General features: G+C 43.8%; 2 protein-coding genes across 8 annotated transcripts; both read left to right on the plus strand.

Annotated features, from left to right (window-relative positions):
* The first annotated feature begins 143 nt into the window (after positions 1-143).
* LOC147234288 (uncharacterized) lies at positions 144-6,104 on the plus strand. 3 transcript variants are annotated; one of them, XM_086147171.1, is made up of 7 exons: positions 144-811; positions 1,972-2,079; positions 2,191-2,247; positions 2,344-2,502; positions 2,586-2,736; positions 3,141-3,238; positions 4,267-6,104. In XM_086147171.1, the coding sequence occupies exons 1-7, from the start codon at positions 800-802 to the stop codon at positions 4,423-4,425; spliced, it is 744 nt and encodes a 247-aa protein (XP_086003297.1). In that variant the 5' UTR covers positions 144-799; the 3' UTR covers positions 4,426-6,104. The 3 variants fall into 3 exon arrangements, with proteins under 3 accessions (XP_086003297.1, XP_086003299.1, XP_086003300.1); XM_086147173.1 differs by having other exon boundaries at positions 3,144-3,238; XM_086147174.1 differs by having other exon boundaries at positions 1,972-2,058.
* Positions 6,105-6,867: 763 nt separating this feature from the next.
* On the plus strand, positions 6,868-14,263 carry LOC147234289 (uncharacterized). 5 transcript variants are annotated; one of them, XM_086147169.1, is made up of 8 exons: positions 7,142-8,019; positions 8,145-8,360; positions 8,864-9,072; positions 9,544-9,636; positions 9,749-9,841; positions 10,451-10,561; positions 11,005-11,128; positions 11,589-14,263. In XM_086147169.1, the coding sequence occupies exons 3-8, from the start codon at positions 8,902-8,904 to the stop codon at positions 13,298-13,300; spliced, it is 2,304 nt and encodes a 767-aa protein (XP_086003295.1). In that variant the 5' UTR covers positions 7,142-8,019; positions 8,145-8,360; positions 8,864-8,901; the 3' UTR covers positions 13,301-14,263. The 5 variants fall into 5 exon arrangements, with proteins under 5 accessions (XP_086003294.1, XP_086003293.1, XP_086003292.1 ...); XM_086147168.1 differs by lacking the exons at positions 7,142-8,019; positions 8,145-8,360 and adding an exon at positions 6,868-7,103 and having other exon boundaries at positions 11,005-11,122; XM_086147167.1 differs by lacking the exons at positions 7,142-8,019; positions 8,145-8,360 and adding an exon at positions 6,869-7,103 and having other exon boundaries at positions 9,752-9,841.
* The last annotated feature ends 682 nt before the right edge of the window (positions 14,264-14,945 follow it).

Consider the following 14,945-nt stretch of genomic DNA (forward strand, 5'->3'; position numbering starts at 1 on the left):
TTGTCGCATATAAACAAAGCACGTGATATTACACGCTCTCATTTCGGACCTTTGTGTGTGTGTGTATGTCTGTGTGTGTGCATGTGTGTGTGTGTGTGTGTGTGTATCGCATGCACGCTTTAAGAATATTTTACGCTTTACTATGTGGCTCATTATTTTCCAGCATTTTTCTTTTTTCCTTTCGTCCGTGCATAGTATTGATTTGACAATGGAAATCAATGAAGGATAGTGGTTACGTCATCATGCACACACACACACACACACACACGGTGAAGCAGCTCAACACCGGAAAGTGTCTCTACTACAAAAACATTTCTTTTATAAGTCGGATGACGAAATCATTCAAAATTGGACGGTTAAATTACCGGACAGCCCTCATTGTGGAGGGCCGTCCCACTTAGCAAAACCTTCCACCGGGTAAAACGAACCCCGCAGCTTTTCCAAACGGCAGCCCGGGGAATAAACTTGACACACTCCAATCGAAATATTCCATCATGACGACAAGCGCCTGCTTTCTCCTGACGAACAAATTGATACGTGGGAGTTGGTGGAAAAGTCTCACACAGCGTCAGTGTGTGACACAGTGACTCAGCCTGTAGGCGGCCTCTCTACCACGTCAAAAGACCTCAGCAGTCTGTCTGGAGGGAAGCAGACTGCCAGCCTATCTGGGAGTTTCACTACACGCTTGGACATCGCGCACATCCACGCACGGATATATAGACACAGTCGGGTCTGCTTTTGGACTAAAAACACTGGATTTCATGCATTGGATTTGAGCAACCTGGGACTTTTGCTCCATATGAGGAAGACAGTAAGTTGAATTTTCTGTTGTTGTTTTTTTTGAACCCGCTCTGAAGATGTGAGGATTATCGATTGAGCAAATTGCAATCCCAAAACTTCTCAGTTAAGCGGCTGAAAAATTAAAATGCAAAATTCCACAATGTGCAAGTGTACGTTCGGGGGGGGGGGGGGGGGGAGCCCAACGGTGTTTCCAGCTGACTTTTAATTAGATCCTGAAAAGTGTTCGAACCGGAAAGAGCAGGAAGCGACCGTTAACATAAAATAATTCTCTGAGCGTGTGCTCCAGGCTTTATCGTCCTTGAATATTTTTTATTTCACATTTACGAATATTCATAAATGTCCCCAGTTAAGCACAATCTAAATGGATCCTCCAGATAAAAAAACGTATCCTCATCTGCAGCATATACCATGTCTTAATGCAGTATATATATATATATATATACATGACGAGAAACTTTTGGGCTTTGCAGTCTTATAATTGTTCATACAAAAGCCCATCTTTTACGCAGTGGCTGCATGTTACAAATTGCTTTGCGCGTCAGCTGCATCTTTGAATAACACTGTGAGTAATATGCAAGTGGCTCACTGTCGCTATCCTGGTTCGCCGCACGTTGGACCGAACCGCTTCCCAAACTGTTTGCAAGCCGCGGAGACACCTAATGTGAAAGATTGCGAATCCGATAAAAAGCCGCGAACGGATTCTGCAGATTCGTGACGTGCAAATGTTATAATTTCGGTCGGGGGTAAACCGAACACTCGCAGTTTTATTTTTGCATCATTTCAATGCAAGGGGAAGGAATTATCAGCCTCAAAGTTGGGATATTGCTCAAGCAGATGAGATGAGATGAGAACAACTTTATTTATCCCGAAGGAAATTGTTGTGCCAGAGTTTCAAGCAAAAACATAACAATAATAGATAATAGTAGGAAGGAGGGAGAATAAGAAACACAATATAAATATACAAATCTTTATATCTTAACTACAAGTGTGCCGCTTTTCACTTTTGTCTGAGTGAAGACGTTAAACCAAACTTTGCGCTTTTGACACAGACCCCTATATTCAATTTTAAAATCGCCAAAATGTGCATAACTCAGCAATGCTTGGAAAAATTTGAGTCCGAGTCAATGCAATGATTGCAGTCCGCCATCCCTGTCCCTGTTTGTCCAACAGATCTTGAAAGCACCTTGTCTCTTTTTGAGTCTGCTCCTCAGTCTGAATCTCTGCTCCGGACAATTTGGGACTCCGATAACTGATGATGTGAGCAAGCTGTCGTTATTGGTGAGAGTTTGTTACAGGAACCGCAGCGTGAATGTTTGGGTGAGATGCACGTCCGGACTCACTCCTGACGGTCACTGATATTGTGTGTTTTTGAAAATCCTCTGTCATTAGAAGCAGAACATCCCGTCTGATTATAAAATTCCTCTCCATTACATTCCCAAGGATGTGGTATGTATGATGCGCAGGGTGCAGAAATAACAAATCAAATCAGTTCAACTTATATTGAAGACCCCCCCCCCCCCCCATTGCTTTTTATACTGCCAGGCTGGCACATGCTGGGTGGTGTTGAATATCTATCACCTGGAGCAGAGTCTTTTGAAACTTTCCACCATGTTCGGCGCCGTTTCCTCCAACAAAGAAAACATCCTTGTCTTCAACGAGATGTTGAAGAGTTTACGCTTCACCTTCGACCACCAGGAACTAGTGAGTAGCGAGTTGTTATCGTTTTCGCCAGCCGTTCCGTACGTTCTGCGGCGTTCCTGTGAGACGCACGTCTGACTCCCCAGGAAACGGCGATGCAGGTGTTCAAGTGTCACTACCAGGACAAGAGCTTGATGTCCGGGCTTTACTTTGACTACATAAAGGACTTCTTACACGCCGCGGCCGAAGGGACGTCGGGGTTCACTTGCAAGCCGCCGCCGTGCCTCGCTTCTCCAGGTGCGTCCCCGAAGTCACGTTTGCACGGGGCAAATGTGGCGCCTCGTGCTTGTTTCCAGGCCTTTCGCACACAGCCTTGTGAATGCTATCACTTTTGTATTTATCAGATAGATATTTTTATTTTCTTGTACCAGAAACTAAATATGTCATCTGAACACCAGGCTGCATTTCACTAAAGTATCCAAAACAAGCCTTTTAATGCAAGTCAGATACACTTACATCCACTCGAAGATGTATTTTCACCACCCGATATCTTAAATTGTCACCGAGAGGAATTTAGAACCGTATCAGATCCCCTCAAATGGATGGTTGGACAAAGACGGATGGACTCGGCCGGTCCGGGATCAGATTTCCAAGGTGTAGCTGCGGTCATAAAATATCCCAATAACCTTTGCTTCTTCCAGAAGGTCAGTTTGGTCAGAAGAAGAACTCGTCCGAAAGAACTCCTTTGCTCCTGACGTTCATTCCTGTCGTGGCTTTGCTCATTCTCGTCTTTTGGTTGGTAAGTAACTCGCGCGTGCGATCGGAAAAAGTCAATATTTCAACAATTTAATTGTCGACACGTCGCTTTTGAAGCACGGTGTTGCGACCCGGCGTCCTCCGGTCAAAAGTGGAATATTATGGGATATTTGTGGACACCGGGGGGATGAAGATCGCTTATCGTTAGGCACCGTAAGCAGTTTTAAATGTAATTCTAGACTTTCATTGTGTCTTTTGCAGGACAATTGTACGTTATAAGATATACCGCAATGGCTTTATAACAATAATTGAGTTCGTCCAATATTATGAACAGAATATGCTTTGTGCTACTTCGCTCCAAGTTCTAAAGCCATGGAAAGCTTTATGTTTAGGAGTGGTCAAAACATGTAATATAATAATATTGTTCCTAAATGCTAGCAGGTTTTCATAGTGAGTTAACTTTACTTGTAAGATAAACTTGATTGATTCCCCACAGGGGGAATTCTTTGGTCCGAAAACTCCCGGTGTCGTTTGAAATGTCGTTTTGACAAGCGAGCGTGTCCGAACGAAGACCGTTTGCTCTCATAATTGCCTCGTGCTAAAAAGGCTCAATTATATAAAAGAAAAAAAAAAAAAAAAAACAACGACAAACAATCATTTTCCGACGGTCATAAATGACTGCAGTTTCTCCGGGTTTCACCCCAGGCATCCCGAAATGAGTAATCCGGCGTATCATCTACGGCGTCTATTATACCCCAAACCGCATATTAGAGGCTAGAAGTTCCCGGCCTTTTTGCAACGTTATGAGAAACCTAAGAAGCCCCGTAAAAACTGTGCACCGATGTGACTTTTCCATTAACCCCCTCGCAGTCTCCGAGGGCCCGTCTAATAAAGGCTGTTTTAGCGAGCACTTCCAGGAAGGAAATTCCTGCTACGTTAACAACTGCTCATCAAATATTCAGCAGTACTTTGAGGGTCCCTTATTACCTCACCTAATGATGTCGGCTCCATCGCAACAAATTGGACGGGAAAAAGACGAGCGGCGTTTGATTATCTCCTTTTCATCCTCAGGTCAAGTCCGGGAGGCTGCGGCCGCCGTGCAACGCCGAAAACGGCCAAATAGCACCGTCCGACTCGATTCCGACGGTGTCCGTCTCCATCCCGCTGCAGTCGCTCGCCCGAGCCCCCGACGCCGACGGCGAGGCCATCCCCGAACACGGGAGCGGATGAGGAACGGTCGGCGGAGACGGAAAATCCGAGCTCACTTGTTCAGTTAATGGCGGCAGGCTGCGGGATGAACGATTTTGCGGTCGACACTCAGCCGGAAGACGAGAACGGGCCACGATACGAGAGCGAAATCACCCGCTGTAAAATCAGCGATATTCTCCAGGCACTTCAAACCCGGAGGAGAATTGAGAAGATGGACTCTTTGAAAATAGGCTAGTTATCTGCCAAATACTGCATTATTTGTCCGACCGTGGGTGGAATCGGGCAACATTTTGCCTGTCTGTTCTAATTTTTTAATTTTTTTTTTTTTTTATTTTTTTTAACATTCCTGCAAATCTGAACTTGCGCTTTTCAGGTTTGAGCGGCAACCCGATGTATCACTGGAAACGTCGACTCGTAATGTTTCTGGAGTGATTTCGCAGTCGAGAGGACGACGTAAATATCGTTTCGTTCGAAGGCGATGCGGCTCATGGCGACGGGGACCGTCGTGCATCGGGACTCTGCAAAAAAGTGCATTTTTAACAAAAACAAAAAATTGAATGAAACAACTAATTACTGATAGAACAAGTAAAACCGGTGCATCAAAAGTAAAAGGCCAAATGAGGGCGATGCATTTGAACTACTGCAGCTTGTCTTGTACTTGTTGTTGACGTTATCGTGATCTGTGATCTGTCAAACGTGCTGGTCACAAACAACATGCTCAGCAGTTCAACAAGTGTCCCACTTTGTGTATCGGAGATCGGACCAGATGGCAGATAGCCATGGCCAGAGGCGCTTTGAATCTCTTCATTGTATTTCAAAGCTGTTGCCTAGTGATGTATAGCTGCTGCTGCTCGACCACTGTGAGAGTGTTAGCGTTTTAATGTCTTATTCACTGAGTCAATCATGGACAGTCATGAGGACATGACTGTCCGAGTGTGAGCGCTCTTGTACTTGATGTGTCAGAGAGAGGGAGCGAGAGATAGGACAGGAGGGACGAGGGAAATACAGACGGATAGATGGATGGATGGATGGATGAGCTCAGTGAGAAGCATAAGGGGGGCTTGTTCTCGTCACAAAAGAACTGGCCGTAGGCTGGAGGAAATGCCAGTTACAAACACGACTGATGTCGGCGTATCCCTATGAATCAACGGCCTAAGAATCTTTCCAGACCGCAGGCTATCTGGCCTCATCTACAGAGGATGGTCAGTATTCCAATAACAGTTTTCAGTATTTGAATGATTTAACTTCAGAGCAATGAAAAGCACACCTTCATTAACATTGCGGAGACGAGGTCTTCCACTCGCCGTGTCATTTGTTATGTATTTGCTGATCGATTTGTATGATTTTTTTTTTTTTTTTCAATATGTGAAAATTTGTATTTCTTTTGAGAGAAAAAATTTTAACTTATTTTGTTACGAGATAAACCACTTTTGGAATTTCATGAAACCTTTCCAGTAAAATGATTTTTTAAATGTCGTTCATTCTTTCCGTGGACGTAAGTTAAACTAAATACTGTGAACCTCTAATAGCTGTGCTTGTCATCTGCATGCGATGTAACAATTGTTTGCTTTTTCACCTGTCTTGTCATAATTGGAACAACTCTTTCCTGTCCTGTTTTCCAATCCTTCTGTGTGTCGGTAAAATTTGGCCTTCCTGTCAGCTTTCATTTTTAAAGCTGATTATTTGGAATTTAAATGGCTTGCAGGAATTTATTAAAACCTATCCTTGGGTTTTGTGTATATTATAATCCGCTCCAGCGATCAGTCCTTGTGCAAAATGACTTGGCCACATGAAATGATGTGTTTCAGTTATTAGTTTAAATTTCTCATTAAACAACCCGGGGAGAAAAAAGGAACAATAAATAAAGCCAGAACATGTTTAGATGGAAAAATTGACTTGAGTGAAAGTCTCAGCCAAGCTTCAACTCTCATCGATGAAGCGTCTTCATTTTTTCTACCTGAGGGGAGCTCACATCATTTCACCTCCCAAGACAGTGTGAATACCTCCTTTTTCAGTTGGCAAAACAAGATCTACCGATGCAAAATAACTGTTCCTATTTTGAGAGGAGGGGAATAGGTATCATTGACAGTTTTACCATTATTTCAATGGATAAAAGCGACGCATAACTTAGTATGCAGATTGTATGGGTAGACTTGTATCTGCTGTGATTAAATATTAACATCAACACATGTCTATGTATAAAACACATGGTTTAAAAGATAATCATTTTGCATGCATTAGTTAGTGTCTAACTAAAAGCTAATTTGACTTTATTGGACAATCTCCTTCATGCAATGTTGAATTTACCTACGATGATTTGTTTTGTTCACACGATTGGTGAAACCTGGCTGTAAAAGATTTGAAAACCCGATTTTCTCACTAAATTACAAGCAATGCTATCAAATGTGGAATTGGTGAGTTAGTGTTTTCACGTATTCTGTTACAAGACCGTGCTTTTATTTTGTAAGGTCACATCCGGCGGAAGTGGCCGCTTTTGTTTTGGAAAGCCGCTAACCCGCGGTCGCCATTATTCTCCCTGGCTTGACGCTCAGAAGATAGAGGGTTATTTATATTTTAAACACAATATTTCTCGCTTCGCTGCATTTTCATCAACATTTCTGTCCCCCGCGCATATCTACCGTCCGATGAATTAGCAAAACGTCTTCCGCGCAGGATGGAGAAACGCTCCGAGAGTGGCGGTAAGTCGGAAAGCTAACGCTAGCATGCTAACATTAGCCACCACCGAGAGCCGCAGTATGCTACACAATATGCTACACAGCCCCTTTGCTGCACAAAACTAGCCGCAAATCAAGCTACCATGCCCACATCTAGATCTATAAGTCGATTGGGTGACCATTTGGCTATATGTAAACAAACTTTGCTTAGCAGGCGCCGCACAGGTTGCTCTAATTCGAACGATCCATCCACGTCGGATGGCCCGGCGCATCCTTTGCCCCCAGCGAACGCCGTCGAATCGGAACGACGGCGTCCGGGCAGGCATGCAAGCAGGCAGGCAGGCAGGCAGGCTACGGCGTGAACTCCCGTAATCGATAACATTCCCGATTTTGGCGCTCAATCTCGTCACGGCTATACGCGCACACTCTTCGCGGACACGGCGATCGGAGCGCGTCACGTCAACAGCGCCCTCCCCCTGCAGCAGCCTCCGGGATCCTGCTGCCTCTCTGGTGCTTGAATTAATCAATCAATCGATCGATCGATCAGCTTCCTTTATGATGCACCTTCATCTCAAATGTCCAACGAGATCATAATTGACTGTATGTCACACTATTCACAACATGGAGAGCCCTGCAGAGCTGAAAATAATATTAAAAAGTAGTACTCCACAAGGGCGGGATCACGAAGGAGCCCTGTTAGATGTTTTGGAGAGAAGCTCAGAGAAGCCAGGTTGAGATGGTCGGGTCCCGCACAGAGGAGGGATAGTGAATATATTGGTAGACCGATGCTGGAATTGAAGGTCTAGAGGAAGACCAAGGAGAAGATTTATGGACGTCGTGAGAGAGGATCCAGAGAATAGGGTTAGATGGAGAAGGTGGATTCGCTGTGGCGACCCCTGAAGGGAAAAGCCAAAAGGAGAAGACGTCGTCATAAGGGCAGGTGAGATTAAAAGTATTTGGTCTGCATGGGAAGGAAAGGTCAAACCTGAATTCTGACAAAGAAGATTTGTTGCGAAAAGACGGTTTGCTTGTCCTGAACCCATTGACCGTTTTGTTTTTCTCAAGATGATTCACGTGCAATGCTTTTCCACATCAACGCTGCTTGGATAGACTATGTACTTTGAGCGTTCCCCTGACAAACTGGTTCGGCGGGATGTCCGTGGCAAAGCTGCCGGAGCGGGAATCCTGCCGATCGGGAGGCTGGCGGTTCGATTCCCGACGACTCCTGTCAGCCTCCCGAAGTGTTCTTAGGCCAGACACTGAGCTCCCACCGCTGCTCCGGTTAGTGCCTCGCGTGACGATGGGTGAATGAGATCCAGGGTAAAGCGCTTTCGAACCGCAAGCGGAGACCGTTCACCATATAAGTCCTAAGAGCTTTGTGAAAAAATGAAAGGTTTTGAAAATATTGGGCAACATTAAAGCCTGAAACAGAAAATACTGTTTAATATAAGGCGAAGGGGAAAGTAAAATAAACATTTGCAGAAGCCCGTTTTCTTTTTATTCCTATTAACACAGTGTCTCCTTGTGTATGGAAAATCACATTGCAGAGACACAACACGGATACGTTTGTCCCCAAAAGTCGTATCGGTTTCACTTTTACGACAATAATTATGAAAAGCGGAAACCACATTCAGCACTTCCTTGTCAGGGATTGGCTCGCTAGTTTTCTGGTAACTTTGGATAAAAGCGTCTGCCAAATGCAATGTAATGTAATGTAATGGTAACATCCCGATAATAGAAGTGTAAATTCTTCATTTTGTATTTTACACCCACGCTGTGAACAGGTGCTGGAGGAGCCCTTCCCCTGTCCTCCCTTCGCCTGATGGCCTCCCCGCTCCAGCTGACGTACTCCTACATATGGCAGGTCATACGGCAGAGAAAGGTGAAGCAGTATGGGAAGGTGGAGGAGTTTGTCACCATGGTGACGCAAACCGTTCCTGAACTCATGAGTTTCAAGCAGACCGCTCAGCTGGTGTTGGGGTTGAGGGCGAGGGTAAGTGTTTTATGTCTGAGATTTTAAATGTGCATCAACATCGTACTTTATCAAACATATAGGCAAGTGTCACGGCACTGCATTATGGATCCCAAAAGACAGATTGTCCAATTACTCCACAATTAATTCATCAGTAATGTCCACTGAAAAGCTTGAGGTTAATCACGTCAGACATGGAGTTTATCAACAATAAACTCCTTAGTTCCCTTATTGTAAATGGCTCATAGTCAGAACAAAAGCCCCATTTGTCATAGCCTCACTCCTTGTGGCAAACCAGTTTTGCTGCATCTTCCTGGCATGGCATTGTGCTTTCAAAACAGTCTGTATTGTTTTCAAGAGCAGTGTATATCTTTAATGAACTCATTTCCAATTCAAATTAAGACAAAGGTAAGTATATTATATTTTCCACATAAAGTCACTATTGTGTCTGATTTTCCGTTCTTGTAAAATTACCATTTTTCCTTATACTAGATCATTTTAGAGTTACTCCAAAAAGAAGGCCCACCAGATACCCGGACTATTCAAGCTCTCATAAACAAGTTGAAGGTTTCTGCATCTTTATCAGTAAGACTCTCATCAGTTTACTCTGGAGTGTAAAATAAAGCGTTCTGCCGGGTCCAAACGGGGCTTTTGTTTCCATCCAATGATGTAATAATGAGGCACTCTTCTTTGACAGAAGGACCCTGAAGTGGACAAATCTCAGACTAATTTCATGGTTCTTGTCCAGAATTTGATGAAAAACCCCACAGAGAGGAAGCGCTTCTTCAAGGTACCCATTTCTGCTTTCAAAAACACAGACTTTATGATAAATGCACGGTGCCTCGGAGTGTCGCTTACTCCTTCAATGGTGTTTTCCGATCACACTGTCTGCAGCGTAGCAGACGCTACTTGGTATAACATGATAAATACACATTTAACATGTTCTTACATTTATATCACCATAAAAATCAACTTAGATATTGAATCGACAAATTTACAATTGATAAATCAAATGTAAATGAATAAAACATATCAGATTGTGTTTTCAATACTGAGAAGGAATCGGGGTACGGGTTAAAAAAATAAACTTATCTCTTGCTTAGGAAAATAGCTTTTTATTATATTGTCAATAGGCGAAATATTTTTACATCATTAAGGATAGGTTTTTGTGCTGCTTTGATAATAGTTACCAATCAGAAAACCAAAGTGAGCATTCAATTTGTAAAAACAGATCGGTATTTTGCATCAATCAGAAACTGAAACTCACTCGGGAACTCGCAGAGACAGCCTCTTGCGGAAATTTTAAGTTTCGTCAAAATGCATAGATTTAACTTTGTGCAACCAATATGTATTCATATCACAATGACTGTATAATGGCGTGCACTACACCCCGTTGCAGGAAGTTTTTCCCGCCCAGTACGGCACAAAGTTTGACACTGCACTGCAGACTCTGACTGCAGGCCTGGTGTGCAAGTTGGAACAACTGCTTCCTGTTCCCAATCTCTCGCAGGTATTGGTTTGAATGTTGGTGAAATGTTAATGACGGTTTACTTTCCGAGCTGGCGAGTTAGCTGCCGCACAAAGCCTCGGATAGCGGCATGGAACAATTGTCGGTGATGCTCTGTGATCCGCAAATAACATCTCATGTCAATGTAAGCCTAGATATTTGATACTCGCTTTGACTTTCCCTGCAGCTGTCTTGTGATTTATTTTCTCTCTGCGGTTTTATTTCTTTATGGATGTATCATATTCAACTTAGCTGACTAACTGTTAGGGGATCATTGTCACATCCAGTGTATTGCGCACACATTTTTAACCTACACATTTAGTCAGATCATAACATTTTATTACATAATCACTACATATATAAACATTTATAAAGACACCGAATACATAAACTACAAACACATTCCTAGTCGATAGTTGTACATGGATTTCCTTTCTGAATTCCAGCTTGGCGCCATGATCTCATCTGACGCTTCTGTCCTGGAAGCGTGTGGCGGCTTCATCCCTGCAGCCGGAGACCTGAAGACACTGCTTCTCCATCAGCAGTCCAAGGGAACGCTTTGTGGTAAAGGTATAGCATGTACAGTTAGGAGTAGAAATAGATGTTTGAGTAATATGATGGCTCAGCATGTTTGAAGAACATCGGTAAAGCCTTCATTTCTTATCAAGATTCGAAGCGTTAATTGTCACGTGCACGGTGTAGGAACGTGTTTCCCTGTACAGTGAAATTCCTACTTTGCTGACTGCAGTGCATTTGGACATGAATTGATGAGAAATAATGATAGCAAACATTGTAAATATCATAAGTATGGAGGGAGTGGCAGCGCAATAAGACATTTTCCTTGATCCTTGAAAAATATAACAAACTTAATGCTCTCATTAGCACTTCTTCTATATTTTTTCAATGACTTACATTCACATTTTACCTTGTAGTTTTTTGTTGTGTAGCTTTTTAACAGCAAACATTTTTCTTATTTGGAAGTTCTTCTCAGACACGCATGTAAGTTTCTGAACTCTCTCAATTGGTGCAGCAACCATCTCCTCGTCGGTGGGCGACTGTGTGCTATCATCACTCGCCTTCCGGCCCAAACCAGCGGAAACACCACCTCCCCCGCCGCCGCCGCCGCCGCCGCCACCACCACCACAGGCTCCAGAATCACCAAAGCGCTTAGAGGTCAGCCTCCAGGTGACAAGCCCGGGCATCCTGAGTGACAACGAAGACCTCGGAGTGATGTCAGATGACTCGGACAGCCAGGCTGCGATCGGCTTACAGGCGAAGCAAAGTGTGTGTGATAAACCCGCTGATGGCAAAGAAACAAAGGAGCAGAATGTTACAACTCCTGTTTCCGGGGAAAATCTAGCGCGGGACAAGAGTTCAGCAGAGGAGGCGTCATCGACGACTCCCGAAAACAAGGAGGAAGAGGGAACGCCTGATGCAGATAAACCACAAACACCCAAGCAGCCCTTGAAATCCATCCCTTTCAGGGTAGTTCAAGTGCCGATGAAAAGCCCTGCACAGAACGCCGCGGGCGCTGGAACAAAAGACGGGCAGAAGCCTCACACTCAGAGAGTCACTTTGCATCAGTGGGTCTCACAGATCGCATCAAACACACTGTCTCTTCCGGCTTTGCCTCCGCTTCCTCCGTCCAAGCTGACAGCAGGGGACTACATGAGGCCAAGCATCAGAAGAAAAAAGCAAATCAGGCCACCAGCAGATAGGTTCACATGTAGCGTGTGTGACAAGAGCTTCCCTTACCAGTCCAAATTAATAGACCACGAGCGCATCCACACTGGAGAGAAGCCCTTCTTGTGCACGGCGTGCAACAAGAGTTTCCGAACACAGGCGTTCCTCAACAACCACCTCAAGACCCACAGCACAGCGCGTCCCTATGCCTGCGGCCAGTGTGGCAAATGTTTTGCCAAAATGCAGAGCTTGACGAAACACATGCTCGCCCATAGCGGCCAAAAGCCCTTCTACTGCGACATCTGCAACAAAGGCTTTACGCAGTCCACCTACTTTAAGCGACACATGGAGTGCCACACCAGTCAGATGACGTTCCCCTGCAAGCACTGCAACAAAAGCTTCCCGACGGCATTCAAGCTGACCAACCACGAGCGCTGGCACACCAGAGATCGCCCTCACATGTGCGAACGCTGCGGAAAACGATTCCTTGTCCCCAGCTTGTTGAAGCGTCACATGGGCTACCACATTGGTGACCGTCAGTATCTCTGCTCCCAGTGCGGCAAGACTTTTGTCTATTTGTCTGACTTGAAAAGGCACCAGCAAGACCACGTGCCCAAAGCAAAGATCCCGTGCCCCGTTTGCCAAAAGAAGTTCTCCAGTAAGTATTGCCTCAGGGTCCATCTGAGGATCCACACCAGAGAGAGACCCTACCGCTGCTCTTTGTGCGAAAAGACCTTCACCCAGGTCGGGAATCTGAAGGTTCACATCCGGCTGCACACCAACGAGCGGCCGTTCAGCTGCGACGTATGCGGGAAGACGTACAAGCTGTCGTCCCACCTGAACGTCCACAAAAGGACTCACACGTGCAAGAAGCCCTGGACTTGTGAGACGTGCGGAAAGGGATTCTCCGTCCCAGGCCTTCTGAAGAAGCACGAGCAGTTGCATACAAGGGAAGCCAACCCCGACTTTGCCGGTAAACGGCGACACAGAGCCAAACACAAGAAGCACTCCCTCAAGAGGAAGTATGATGAGGAAGATGAAGGCAGTGATGATTATTAACCAAAGAAGCACTCAAAAACAAACTCAGATGCTCTTATCAAGGTTTTGGACACCAGTGCTGACCCCCCTATCCAGTATATATTCAAAAAAAAAAACTGCCGTAGAAGAAATTCTGAATGTGCAACCATGTTGTTTTTTTGACCTGTTGCCTTGTGGCAATGAGATTACCAAAACTCTTAGCATGGTCTAACGAATTTTAATGTTTGTGTCTTGTCCGAGCGTAGCACTCTCTATCGGCTGACCAGAAGTAGCCCGGCTATTTGGGACATCTTTGCTGATGGGTTATTTTCCTGTACGTCACTACTGTTTATCATGTAACTGTGTGATGTGATTATACAACATACTGTAGTTAATTTACCCCGAACACGCGTTTAGAAATTCAGTTGTTAGTAATCATTTTGAAATTGTCAGATAGTTCTACTCATTTTCAATAGGAGACAAGAAAAATGAGAAAGATGCTGAAAGTTGACTTGTCATATTTTTCATTATTTTTCTTTTCTTTGTTCTTTGATTGAGGCAAGAATAATCAGTATTTCTGTAGATGTGACTGGACTATATCATCATAGAAATAAAATTCAGTGTCACTGGAAAATATACAACTACTATTGTATAATTGTGGAAATGTTGGACTAGAGACTACTCTCACCACATTTTTATGTGACATTGAACTGTAGCATTGCAGCTACCCTGCTTTTCTTTTAGACTGTATGTGTTTTTTGAATACATTGTAGGTATAACTTAGCTACTTTTTATTTAACAATAAAGACAAAGGTGTAATTGTCACAAAAAAAGTCAAACATATAAAAGTGTTGAGTTATGCGAAAAATGGTTACCACTGCCACTACTTGTGTTATCAACAACTATGTACAGTATATAAGCCATTTATCTGTTCTAAACATTTCATTGTTTGTTTGTTTTTTTATGTTTTGCTGAAAAAAAAATAAATATTCATCACATTAAAAATGTTTTCTTGTTTTGTTATTCCTTGAAAATAGCAATTCCCCTGAGATCACTGTGAGATCCGGGATGATAGCTTCACTGACACCCTCGGAAAATCCAACCCCGTCGGACCGTTCTGAACCAAAACTTCTTTGCGTCATAGTTTAATAAGAGTGGGATGAAATAAACCGCGATGTTTTTAAACAGCCACTCGAATTATCACCTCAAAAGAGGAGAAGAAACAGTGTTCACATTAGAGCTGACATACGAATATTTTATTTTGTTCGGGGCGAAACGATCGCCCCTTAACTTTGGCTCGACCTTCAGTGGAAAGCCACATTTCCGAGGGGGCCATGAACGAAACACCACATCGCTCGAGACGCCGGGAGAAGATACACCCGGTAAATTAATATTTTTTAAAATGTCTCAACGTTTTTCCCGTGTACAGTATAAAATTTACATTTTTTCGAAATGACTTGAAAGAGGAGGGATAGTTTTCCAAACGTTACCCTCCTGAAGCCTCACTGAAGACACACCTTGATACAGATTCAGGCCCCACATTCATACGTCACTCAGGTTAGCTGTTGGGAAGTTAGCATACTTCCTATTTTGAATACAAAAAAAAGCAACATTTGTAAATATTGAGCGGATAACTTTATTGTTTGGTGATCTGCTTCTACATTTTCACCGATTATTTGTTTGTTTA

This window comes from Fistularia commersonii, chromosome 5, assembly GCF_037954325.1.
Source record: "Fistularia commersonii isolate RoL2024-O1a breed Wild chromosome 5, RoL_Fcom_v1.0, whole genome shotgun sequence".
NCBI lineage: Eukaryota > Metazoa > Chordata > Actinopteri > Syngnathiformes > Fistulariidae > Fistularia > Fistularia commersonii.